Source organism: Schistocerca americana, chromosome 1 (genome assembly GCF_021461395.2).
Source record: "Schistocerca americana isolate TAMUIC-IGC-003095 chromosome 1, iqSchAmer2.1, whole genome shotgun sequence".
In the NCBI taxonomy this organism is placed as follows: Eukaryota; Metazoa; Arthropoda; class Insecta; order Orthoptera; family Acrididae; genus Schistocerca; species Schistocerca americana.
Genome location: NC_060119.1, coordinates 752,810,556 through 752,824,028, shown reverse-complemented (window position 1 = coordinate 752,824,028; position 13,473 = coordinate 752,810,556). Strand labels below are relative to the sequence as shown.

Here is a 13,473-nt window from a genome sequence, read left to right as displayed (position 1 = left end):
AAAATCATGGGTAGATCCAGGCACACGATCCACACCCACAACAAGACAGTTTCGCTTTGGCAGAAAGATTATGCTCTGTGTTTAGTGAGGCCACATGGGTGTGATCTATTACGACCTGTTAAAACTCGAGGAAACTGTTAATATGAAGTGTTACCAACAACAATTGACCAATTTGAAGCATTCGCTGCTCGAAAAAAGGTCATAATACCAATAGATGCAACATAACGTCATTTGTCTTCATGACAATGCTCTTTCATGAGTGGCAAAACCAGTTCATGACATGTTGGAGGCACTCGGCTAGGAAGTTCTACCTCATACAGCTTACTCATCAGACTTGGCTCCTTGTGATTACTACTTTTTTGCATCGATGGTCATGCACTTGCTGAGCACCACTTTGTTTCACAGGACATGTGGAAAAAAAAAAAAAAACAGTTCAACGAATGGTCACAGCAAAAGGGGAAGATAGTTATTGGCATGGTATTCACAAATTGCCCAAAGGAAGGGAAAAATGTGTGACAAACAATGGAGCACACTATGAATAAAGCACTATTTATCATTCTTGTGAAATCAACTTTTTTTTAGATAAAAAATACACATTTCATACTTGTACATCTGTTAGGTCATTTTTTTGCACGGATTGTACATTTTCTCTTATTTGGCTTGCTGTTTCTTTTACATTGCTGCTGCCCACTTAGACATATGAGAACACAGCTTATCACTGCATTAGCTGAAGCAATAATACAGGCTGGCAATTGTACGACAACAACGGAACAGCACAAGATAATATTATCTGTGGTTGGTGCACTTTATGCATAGGTGTACCTGCTCGAGGATCAAGAAATATATTTTTTATTTCTTGATAGTGACTAATTTCGGATACCTATGTCCATTTTCAAACCACCAATATTATAAGTGTGGCAATACAGGCAAAAGCCCATGTCCAAAAATCACCCCTTTAGTGATGATCAAAGCCACACTATGGCCAACTCAACAAAAGTAAACAGAACACACAGGCCAGACAGATGATGGAAAACTCCAGGGTCTGTCCTATGTGGCTGGCCATAGTGTTGCTTTGATTGTCACTGCAGTGGGATTTTTGCACATGGGCTTTTGCCTGCATTGCCACACTTGCAATATGGATGGTTTGAAAATGTACATAGATGTCCAAAACTAGTCACCATCAAGAAATAAAAAGAGATACTTCTTAATGCAACTTAAGACAGAGCTAAAACCATTTATTTCAGTTATTGTTCATTAATACGCAGAAGATACAATGGTGCCCCCGGTTGTCTGTGGCAGCAAGGCATGCATCAGCACTAGCACGTAGCCCACACATCTCCTGCTGTGCCGACAAGGGTGGCACAAGGCCACAGAGGTAATGGTATGGCACTGGGTGTCATATATGCAATCATTGGCAGCAGGCAGCCATGTGTGCAGTGTGTGAAGTGGCAATGGTTCACATTGCCATCTCTGGGCTGGAATCTGCCCACAGGAAGAGAACAAGGGCAGCTGAGACAGTGCATGCTCATGACAATGGATGAGTGGCTGCACATTCCCAGACAGGAACCAGACACCTCCAGGGTGGAAGGTGGTTTTATAGACCACATGCAACTTTCCGGCACTTTAAGAGATGAAACCCAGCAAAAAACGTGTTTTGGAAAGATCTTTGATGCGCGGCAACATGAACACTTCATATCCACAGCACTGGCTGCACAATGCACTTTTTATGTCAGCCATTCATAGCTTTCATAATGTATCTTGCCTGTAATGACATGAGATATTCAGAGCATAGGACACATGACGTAGTCAGCCAACAGTGTCAGTGTTAAGTAGGGTGAATACACAAATAGGAAAAGTTAATGGTTTAAATTAATACACATACAGTATAGATACAAGAAAAGCTAAGCTTTCACATGTAATATTGGCCACTAAAAATTTTTTGCTGTGGGTTTTTCTCCTTGTATAATTTTTCAATGGGTGGCTGCAACATTAGTGTAAAATTCTCTCTCAGTTGTTCCAATTTATACATGCTAAACAATTAGATGCTGTTAAGTACATCATATCATAGAAAGGCAACAGTGCAAACTCTTAAAATACATATTCATTTTGCAATTACGACCGACAACATAATGACAAACTTCTATGAGGTGTGTAACCAAATTCCTTAGATGTACGTAGACAGTGAAATACAATGATGGCTGCAAAATTCTATGACATATATTTTAACAAAAATTATGGCTGTTTACCTGTGCTTTTGTGCTCCCAAATGAATAGCTTTGGCATATTGTAAAAAGTGCTTGGACTCTTACTTGAGTGAAATATCTATGCAGAATACAAGCATTAAGGTATGTTGTCTCTTTCACTAGTTTGAAAAATTTTACATAGTTATTGGTAGAAAGGGCTCCATAAATTGACAACGCAAATTTTATTGGATCTGCAGCTTGGATATCCAAGTTCAACTTTAGCTCTTCGCTGTAATGAAGCAGAAATGCAACAATTAGTTATAAATGAAGAAAATTTACTTGTAATTATAGGGGAGAAAAGAAGAGATAAGCTGATAGGGCACATCATGAAGTATCAAGGAATAGTTAATTTAGTGTAGTCAGTCTAGTAATGGAAAGAAGTGTGTGTGTGTGGGGGGGGGGGGGGGGGGGGGGTAAAAATTGTAGTTGGGGGACAACAAGGCTTAAACACAGCAACCAAATTTAAATGGTTGTAGACAATATCATCATTTCCAAGTTAAGGTGGGCAAGTAAACAATATAACACTATAACCACTTTTTAGTAGTAGTGGTTCGTTTTTTAGAAATTCTTACAATTACATAGTTTACTTTTATAAAAAAATAATCATGTACTCATGAAGATGAAAAAAGTGAGTGTGTGTGTGTGTGTGTGTGTGTGTGTGTGTGTGTGTGTGTGTGTGTGTGTGTGAGAGAGAGAGAGAGAGAGAGAGAGAGAGAAGAGAGAGAGAGATATGGAAACTGCTAAACTTGAGCTAGACTCAAATAATTCTTTTACTGGTGTCACATAATGAGTACAAGCACTTGCATAATAAATAGTGTGAAGTGAAGATGATGATGATGATGATGATGATGATAATACACAGATCACAATGAAAGGATTCAGGTATATTTAGTCACGATAAATGGCTGCAATGTGGCACTGTAATAAGCAGTAATGGTGAGGCTGCAGCTTATTGTATAACAAATGATTTAATGTAAACATACAGCACAGTATAATGTGGGTGGGTTGGTTAACAGATATAAGATGAGAAGAGAGGCTATGTTCCCAAAATATTTAAAACACTGGGAACTGATGCAATAATAAACCGAATGAATTTCATTTTGATAATTATTTATTGTCTGGCACAATCACAACAATTTCAAAATTAAATTATCAGTTTCAGCCAACACTGCCATCATCAGTTCATAAGACAGCAGCCATCAGTCACTCTCACTCTCACCACTGCGGAAACCACAATGTCCATCAAACTAATTTGATTGATATCCCACAGGAAACTGGAGTCAATCATACACAGTCATCACATAACATGTGAATGAAGCTGAGCTGTTGCTCAGTAAATTCTATTACAAATAAAGAAAGCTTTTACATTGTATTATGATCTACTGATATACTTACATCATGCGACCAGTGTCATTTAAATTCAGTAACAGGATATAAGCCTGGAATTCTGGCTTATTTGGGCATTCTTCACCTTTGAGTGACATGTCACTATACATATATTTTAGTGTCTGCAGACATTTTGTTAAATTTTCTGTGTTTATCTTTGGGTCAAACACCGAACTCTCTGCATCTACCATGTATTCAGAGCAGAATATGTGAAACCTGGCACACTGTTCCAACAACGTAACTGTGTCAGTGTCACATAATTCTTGTTGAGTAATGTCCTGAAACAAATTCTTACTTTACTTAGCAATAATGTGAAACACTGACAAATGCTAAATGGAAAATGTAAGTCATGCAAAAATATGTAAAGAATTAAATGAATACAACTTAGACTTTTATGCTATTGGAAACACAAGGAAAAAACAAAATTTCTTTTGTTTCAATTACTTTATTTTCCATTGGTAGTTCAACATTAGCCACTACGTCCAAAATCAACATTAAAAAGATATGCAGTGGTGTCACATTTTTCATAACATCTCTGGCTTGGCATTGACTTAATCATGCATTCAAAAGTGTTGTCCACAAGTTTTACAAATAGTAATGTGTTTACCACTTCTTTAACATGAGGGGATCACTGATAACACTGAATAGGATCTCATCTGAGAATTTCATCCTAAACCAAAGCCACTGAAGTCATGCACAAAGTTGTGTATAATCTAGAATGTTAGTGTTTGGAAGGTTAACAGAACATAATTACTTCCACGAACTTCTCCACATATTACAGTCACTCTAAGACTGTTTCAGAAGACATGAGTGCCTGAAGCACTAGCAATATCTTTAGCAAAACATGCAGAGACAGATCGATTCCATCTAGCCAAAAGAACAATAAACTGGTCCTCTCCAACTGTTTCACAACTTCTTAGCCTCACTCACGCATGAAAGCTGAATTTACTATGGAAACGGTGGCATTTTTTCAAGAGAAGACTTGAACTCCCAGGTATTTACCCTGTTGAACTGACTGTATTTTTATGGGTCCTGTAGTCTACATAAACAGCCTATGCATAATATATTGGACAAAACAGTTTGTATGTAGGTGAATGAGACTTCTACACACACACATTTAAAATTAAGAATAACGCATTTCATATGTTAAAAAATTTAAATAATACACTTCAGACAAACTAAATCTACAGCATTAATATTGTTCAATGAAGTAAAAGCAGTGAAGCCATAAATATGACTTTAAAGGTTTTCTAAAGGTCTTGACCTCGGAATTCGTTTTTAAGTTTTTGAGAAGTTTGTCAGTAAGTTCAACTCCGATGTGGAAAGCAATATTTTGGCATGGCGATGAACTGAATTGGGTCATACTCCATCAGTCCAAAAAGTTTCAAGACTGGATTAGCAAAAAATATAGGGGTTTGACACAGTCTGCCCCCACTTGCGTACAATGCACACAGCATTTTCCTTCTCATCCCATTCGGTAAGTCCCCCCATGACCTGGGGTTCTATGACTTTTCTGAACTCTCCCCATTTCCTAAACCTCAGCAGACCTTTACCTTCACTTCTCTTCATTCCCATTCAACCCTTCTGCCACTGCTTGGTGAGTAGATGTTTTTTGATCTATTCTACTACATTCCATTGCCCTGAATGTTGATTATGTAATCTAAGTGTTGACCCTTTGTGTCAATTTATGTGCTTTGTCGTTTTGTGGTAGGTTTGTATTGTCACCCAAGATTTGTTTTTTCACATTTCAAACAAGTTGCAGCAGGGGTCCACGTGCCTCAAATGTACATTAATTCAAGCTGCCTCTGTAGTTAGTGTACTGACATTGCTTGTACGCCAGAAATAAAATCAGTCCTCAAAAAAATGGTTCAAATGGCTCTGAGCACTATGGGACTCAACTGCTGAGGTCATTAGTCCCCTAGAACTTAGAACTAGTTAAACCTAACTAACCTAAGGACATCACAAACATCCATGCCCGAGGCAGGATTCGAACCTGCGACCGTAGCGGTCTTGCGGTTCCAGACTGCAGCGCCTTTAACCGCACGGCCACTTCGGCCGGCAAAATCAGTCCTCAAACTTTTTGGATGGATGGTATCTGTAAGTTTTAGTTTTGTAGTGCACTGTAGTGCAACTTCCTGGAAGATCTCCGATCTTCATTACACCGATGAAAGTCTTCTATTTCATGATCATAATTACATCAATAAATCAGCCATCATCCAACTGTTAGCATGATACCAATAGACTAAAACTTACATGATAAAATTCAACTATCTACCTCAGTTAATCTCAACAGTGACTCTGTTGTTGATCCCAGGGATCACAAGTATTTGGTTCTCTCTTATACTCGTTGCTTTACTTAGATACCTGACTGCAGAGATTCATTTGTTCAGCTATCAAGCAACATGTTGGTATTTAAGGTCAATTTATTGCAATTTACAATGTAGTTATATGAAACCCAAGTTGCCTCTGCTAATCCAAATAGAGAAGATCAATATAGTGAGCTTTTAGCCTCTGTGAGTGGAAAATAAAATACGAGGGTCACTCCAATAGAAATGCACACTATTTTTTTTAAAATCCATCTTTTATTCTATATGTTTGAAAGTTTTACAGTGTGCAGATACATCCTTTAGGAACAATATTTTCATTTCTCCACATAATTTCCATCCCTCTCAACTGCCTTACGCCATCTCGGAACCAGCGCCTGTATACCCGCACGGTAAAATTGTGGACCAACCTGTTGGAGTCACTGTTTGGCAGTGTGCACAAGGAAGTCATCATCTCCAAACCTTGTTCCACGAAGAGAGTCTTTCAGTTTTCCAAAGAGATGATAGTCACATGGAGCCAGATCAGGACTGTAAGGTGGGTGTTTCACTGTTGTCCATCCAAGTTTTGTGATCGTTTCCATGGTTTTCTGACTGACATTTGGCCACGCATTGTCGTGCAACAGCAAAACATCCAGCTTTTGACGATGTGGTTGAACACGACTCAGTCGAGCTTGAAGTTTCTTCAGTGTCGTCACATATTCATCAGAATTTATGGTGGTTCCACTTGGCATGATGTCCACAAGCAAGAGTCCTTCAGAATCAAAAAGCACCGTAGCCATAACTTTTCCAGCAGAAGGTGTGGTTTTGAATTTTTTTTCTTGGGTGAATTTGCATGATGCCACTCCACTGACTGCCTCTTTGTCTCTGGTGAAAAATGATGGAACCATGTTTCATCACCTGAAACAATTCTTCAAAGAAATTAATCTCCATTATTCTCAGACTGTTCCAAAAGTTCGCAGCATACTGTTTTTCTTGTTTATTTGTGAGCCACTGTCAACACCCTGGGAACCCACCTGGCACAAACATTTTTTAACGCCAACACTTTCAGTATTCTGCAAACACTTCCTTCTCCTATCCCAACGTAGCATGACAATTCGTTCACTGTGATGCGTCTGTCAGCAGTCACCAATTCGTTAACTCTCTGCACATTGTCTGGAGTGTGTGCAGTACAAGACCGGCAGCTGCAAGGACAATCCTCAATATTTCCGTGCCCGCTTTCATCACGTAACCTGCTTGCCCACCGACTAACTGTACTACAATCGACAGCAGCATCTCCATACACCTTTTTCAACCTCTTGTGGATGTTTCCCACTGTCTCATTTTCACAGCACAGGAATTCTATGACAGCACGTTGCTTCTGATGAACATCAAGTGTAGCAGCCGTCTTGAAGACATGCTGTGACGGCACCACTCACGGGAACAGGTTGAACTAAGTTTGAAAACAAGCAAGAAGGATGTATCTACACATTGTAAAACTTTCACACATGCAGAATGAAAACTGTATTTTTACAAAAATAGTGTGCATTTCTTTTGGAGTGACCCTCGTATTTGTCAATAATATGAACAAAGAACAACCAATCTCAAAAATTAAAAAAAAAAAAGAAAAGAGGAGGTACCTTACTTAACACAAAGCAGACAATTCTACACCAGTGACAACTAATGATCCACATAAAATTATTACAGGGATAAAAAATGTTTCCTTAAAAATTAGTTGAAGAAATTCACATACAAATGTTTGAGGGTCATTCTAAGAGCAGCAAATAATTATAATTACGGTGATGTTGTGAAGAGGATACTGAAAAATTGAGATTAGAAGTGAAGGATTGCACATCTAACATGAGGACACCTTACTTTCAATCAGATTCAATTTACCTGCACACTCATGGACACAAAATCAAAACCTGTTAATACTTTTTTTGCATGAAATACACAGTTCAATTAACAAATTAGTGGCTGAGCACCAGTGCAGAAAGATATGACAAACTAACTGAATACTTGCAAAAATGGTTGATCCAAACCCTGAAAATAGGCTACAGAGTCCTCACTAACTATTCTGTATAAGGTCAGACAATGAGAGATGGGTCATTTACAAAGGAACAGAACTATAGGAATGGTTCACTAAACTGAGCAAACGGACTGAGAAATAATTTCTACAACACGGTTGTTCATTGTTCACTTCAACTCTGTCTCATTCCTTGTTCCAGTTCCTGCATTTCCTCGTTCCCATCTCAGTCTCATTCCTTTTTGGGTTTGCTAATTCTAGCTCCACCATTCTTCATTCAGCTGTAGTTCCTTTCATTCATTGCATTCAGCCATTCTAGTTCAATTTCAAACCATTCTTGAAATGTATGAATTATTTAGGAGTAAAGGAGATGACTCACTGATAGGCAGAACTGCTGTTTCATCGCTAGGCACACAAACAAAAGGCACGGAGCTTGGCTAGCTTTCAAAATATACTCCCTTTTTCTAGCTGTAAGAAAAACAAGCACACAAATACACACACTCATGAACTCACATGTACACCCCTCTCCCCTACATTGTGCTCTGTTAACTGCCAACTCTTTACTGGCCCGTAGTGAGTGTACTGGGGTGAGGTGATGGAGAGAAGGGGGAGGCAGGGAGGGGGTTGGGGGGAAGCGTCTAGCAGCTCGTGGGAGAGTGGGGAGCCATTTTTGGGGTAGAAAAGTGGGCAGATGGCTGGGCATGCGATTTCATAGATCAGGGTGCCAGATAACAGCACACAACTAGTAGATGTGGAGACACAAATTGGGCAGGGATACTGGGACAGGGATGGTGTATGTACACACACACTCTTCCACTGAAATCTCACATGCTGTGCTCCTCTGCATGTTGTGCCAGTGCGGGGTCCATCTTGTTTATGGCAACAGTTTGGCGGTGGTCACTCATTCTAGTTAACAGCCGGTTGGTTGTCGTACCTATGTAAAATGCTGCACAGTGGTTGCAGCAGATCTGTTACATAACATGGCTGCTTTCACAGGTGACCTGGCCTATGATGGGTAGGAAAAGCCTGTGATGGGACTGGGGTGCTGGGTGGGTGGATTGGGCAGGTCTTGCATCTGGGTCTTCCACAGGGGTATTATTCCTGTGGCAGGGGATTGGGGGTGGGAATGGCATAGGGACAGACTAGGATGCTGTGGAGTTGGATGGTCGGTGGAACACCACTTTGGGAGGGATTGGAAGTATCTTGGGTAGAATGTCTCTCATTTCAGGAAGTGGTTGGTATCTTTAATATGAGACGCAATGTTTTGGACAATTGGTTGGAGATGATGTTCAACAAGGGCCAAGCCAAGATTCTCTAGGGGGGGGGGGGGGGGGACTGTAACCAGCCACAATGACACCTAGAATCGTTTGGTGGGGAAAGAAGATGGTGTTGGAAATGGCAAGTAAAGGTGTCAGGTGGTTGTAGGGGGGAGTCGAATAATGTTGACGGGTGTAAGAAATAAAAGGATTTGTATTGGGGGCAGCGAGTAGTTCTGTGACTGGGGTATATCTGATCACATGTGACATATTGTCAAGCACGCAATATAAATTCAATTGCGGAAGAGAGAAAAAGGAAACATGGACAGGCATTTTGGGAGTGATATGTGAGGGAGGGATGGATTTTGAGTTGTTACAAATGTGTTATGCTGTTACTGGGGTCACATGGCACGTGGAATTACGTGCACAGCTGTCTTAACAGACGCAACTGATACTACAGGATGTAACAAAAAGCTGTGTGCGGTGACATGTATCATGGCCGTTATAGAGTGTGTCATAAAGGCAAGAGAGAAAAAACATAAGAGAAAGAAATAGACAGACAATAGAGGGGAGCTAAATAAAGGAGATACTAACGCAGGACGGATGACACAAGGTTTGGATGGAAGGGAGACACTAGTCGGTATAATAAATAATGTATGGCAAGTTCTGGTTGAAATTTCAGTTTCTAGTTGTTTGCGTACACTATTTATAACTTCATAATAATTATCTATTACAATTTAATACAAAAAGCACCAATGTGCTGGAACTTTTTTTTCAATATGGTGTGCTTGTTTTTAAAAACAAAGTGCCTGTAATTTCCAATTTAGCTTTGAAAAATAATATTTATCAATGGCAAGATTTACAGTTGTGGATATATATCTTCTACGGGTTGTCAAAAAATTAAATTTTTAAATGAAATCAAATTAATTTATCCAAACAATTTCTTGTGCTGGTTTTTACTTTTCAGGTTCTAAGGTACAGCTGATAATCCTTTGAACGGGTTTTAGAGCACTCAGGTAACCTGGAGACCAATCTAATCTGTTTTGTTCACTCAAGTCACAAACTTATTTAGTTCAAATCTAGAAAAATTTCTGAAACCGCTTAAGTTCGATTTAGGTATGATATTTAACTAACAAGGGTACCCTAAGAACTGCTCTATCCTCATCATTTTCTTCACACTTACTGGACCTGAAGATCAGTGCCTTGACATCAATTTCCTAAAGCAGTATGGCACAGTTCTTGGAAAACTCAATAAACAGGCTTTGGAGATTGGAAGATTTTATGCTCTGGTAAGAATGAAACAATTCTTACTGATCAGCACAGTGACTGAATGCTGAGTGGTAGAGCAGAAGTTTTGTAACCCTAAAGTTGTTGTTTTGAACCTCACTAGTAGCAACTTTTTTACTTTCATTTAAACTTCACATATGTTTTAAAAATGGAAATATTTATTGACAAATACTGAATTACAATTTCTTAATAAGCATAGCAGCCTTCTGTTTTTAGTTACTGCTCATATGAAAATAAATTAACATTTGCTACAGACATACAATATTAAGTAATCGACATAAACGATTCAAGAGACAATCTAAGCAGCTATCTTAGACAGTTTACAGTTACCACCTAGTAAAGTCACCATTGGAAGATCAAAACCACAGCAAAACGATCAAGACAAAACATCTGTGTGGTGTGAAATGTGTCATTTGATGCATAAGCAATGAAAAGTGTGAGGTTATCCAGACGAGTACACAACGGACTCCACAAATCTAGAGGCTGTCAATTTAACTAACTACCTGGGGTTAACAGTTACGAACAACTTAAATTGGAACAATCACACAGATAATATTGTGGGAAAGATGAACCAAACACTGAATTTTATTGGCAGAACACTTGGAAAATGCTACAAATCCACTAAAGATACTGCCTAAACTATGCTTGTCCGTCCTGTGCTGGAGTGTCACTGTGCAGTATGGGATCCTTACAAAATAGACTGACGAAGAACATCGTTTTTTATCACGGCGAAACAGGGGAGAGTGTCATGATACGCACGTACGGGTGGAAATCATTAAAACAAAGACGTTCTCAGTTGCAGCGAGATCTTTTCATGAAATTTCGATCTCCAACTTTCTCTCTCAAATGCAAACATATTCTGTTGGTGTCCATGTACATAGGGTGAAATAATCATTGTACTAAAATAAGAGAAATCAGGAATTGCTTGGAAATATTTAAGTGCTCATTTTTTCCGTGCACTTTGTGAGAGTGGAATGGTAGAGAAACAGTGTAAAAGAGATTCAATGAATCCTCTGCCAGGTACTTAAGTGCGAATTGCAGAATAGTCATGTAGATATACATGTATATGAATTGGATGGAAAAAAATAAGGAACAGTGAATGAATAAAAATGAATGGGTCCTGAAAAGGACCAGTCACCAGGGAACTAGATCTCGAGTATGAACAAGTTTGTCAACCTCCACTGATCAGTAAACTAAACTTTAAAACTCCTAGCAAGGAAAACAGCATCTCCAGCCAACCGATCATGTAAGACCAGATAACCATCAAATTTAAGCTCTGGCAGTCACAAACTTGCTCTCATTTTCTGTGAATCACCCAACATCATGTTCCGATCTATGCAACATTTCTCTAGTGATGACACTATATTTAGGGACTCTGCCGAATAATGAGTGGACTGCCCTTACTGTTGCACAAGTCAGTTACGCATCCATGTGAGATTTCTATAGTGAAGTTACACTTAGGTGGCTTTCCGGGCATGTAAACTTATTAACTACTGCAGTTGTTTCTATCACTATTGTCACACATGAGTTGTTACACGGCATCTAGCTTGTTTATAGCTTAACCTGCATGCACAGTGGATTAATTGTGCAAATTATTTAATTTTCTTGTGACCACAGGAACTAGCAAAGCTTTTGAGGAGTTCAGTTTTCCAATAGTTACAAGTGTAGTGGGTTATTCCAGCTTTTCAATCATGCAATGATGCCCAGGAAGACTGGTAAGCACTGCAGTTTCAGGAAAGTTATTTTAAGTACCCAGACCGTCACCAGGCATTTTTATTTCCAATCACCCCACTGTTGTATTAATTTATTTTATTTTATTTACCTTTATTCATTCAAGGATCATTCACAATGATATAAGATTTGTCAAGGTAATACAAAGCAAGCCAATAGGCCAAAATATACAACACACAGCATACGTAACATGCTTTATGAGGATATTACAGGTAGCCTATGGGGATAGAACTGGTGGTTGGCCTTGGCCCTGATTAAGGAACCATCCCAGAATATGCCTTAGCAATATAAAAAAATGATGGAAAATCCAAATCAGTACGGTTGGACAGAACAATGCCATCCTCCCGAACATGATGTCAGTGTCTTTAACAGCCACACTGCCTCATTCGGTGAGTGCGAGAGTTGGCTTCATTGTCTGACCAATATGTGCTGACCCAGTAAGATATTTTTGCCTCAATTTTGGAATACTTTTTCACCAAGATGCACACAGTAAAGTACAAATTTACTTGTATCTATGGACAATCTTATGTCAAAAGGTTAAATCTGCAAGTGGTAGTCCATTTGACCCGATAAAATGTGTGCACACAGGCTTTAAGACAGTCAGACCCATCATGCATTGCAAGTGCTTCTGAAATCTCACAGGCTACACTACAGCTCTGGTAAAGCAAACACAATGCAACAGGCTTTGTCCTTGAATTTTCATGCCCACATAGTGTTGAAACATTCGCAAGTTGGTGGTTCTTCAAAAAGCATCAAATTCACTTAGCGTTCTAAGATGAAGTTCAGCTAAAAATGGAGGTATTGGTCTCCCCTTTGGTGCTATCAATAAAGTCAGATCGTACTCTTCGCTTGTGTGGCGATTTCAAATTTCTGTCACTGCACATGCAGAAGTGGATTTGTACATGTTACTGTGACACAATGAGCTCTTTTCTAAATTTTCTGGTGGTGAGGGTCAACATTTTTCCAGAATTATTCACATGGATGCTTATTTTCAGCCTCTGTAAGATGATGAGTCCAGAAAATTTTTAGGTTGAATGCCCTCCTTAGATTTCTGACAGTACAATAGATTTCTGTTTGGAGTTAACGGTGTTTTGGAATAGGTCTTTACAGGTGTCCCCTTCTGTGTAAACTACCTCAATGACATTTTGGTAACAAGATGTACTAATGGAGAACATATATGTAATTTATTTCTTGTTTCCACAGCATTTGCTAACAAAGGCCTCAAGTGGGTAATTTTCCAATAT

General features: G+C 39.1%; 1 protein-coding gene across 2 annotated transcripts in view; it reads right to left on the bottom strand.

Annotated features, from left to right (window-relative positions):
- Positions 1–13,473, bottom strand: part of LOC124611148 (germinal-center associated nuclear protein) — a 279,556-nt gene that overhangs the window by 212,917 nt on the left and 53,166 nt on the right. For both annotated transcript variants that reach the window (XM_047140221.1, XM_047140218.1), the window contains exons 7-8: positions 3,639–3,907; positions 2,247–2,472 (exon numbers count right to left, since the gene is read on the bottom strand). In XM_047140221.1, the coding sequence (XP_046996177.1) occupies positions 2,247–2,472; positions 3,639–3,907 (495 nt within the window). The remainder of the gene's footprint in view (positions 1–2,246; positions 2,473–3,638; positions 3,908–13,473) is intronic.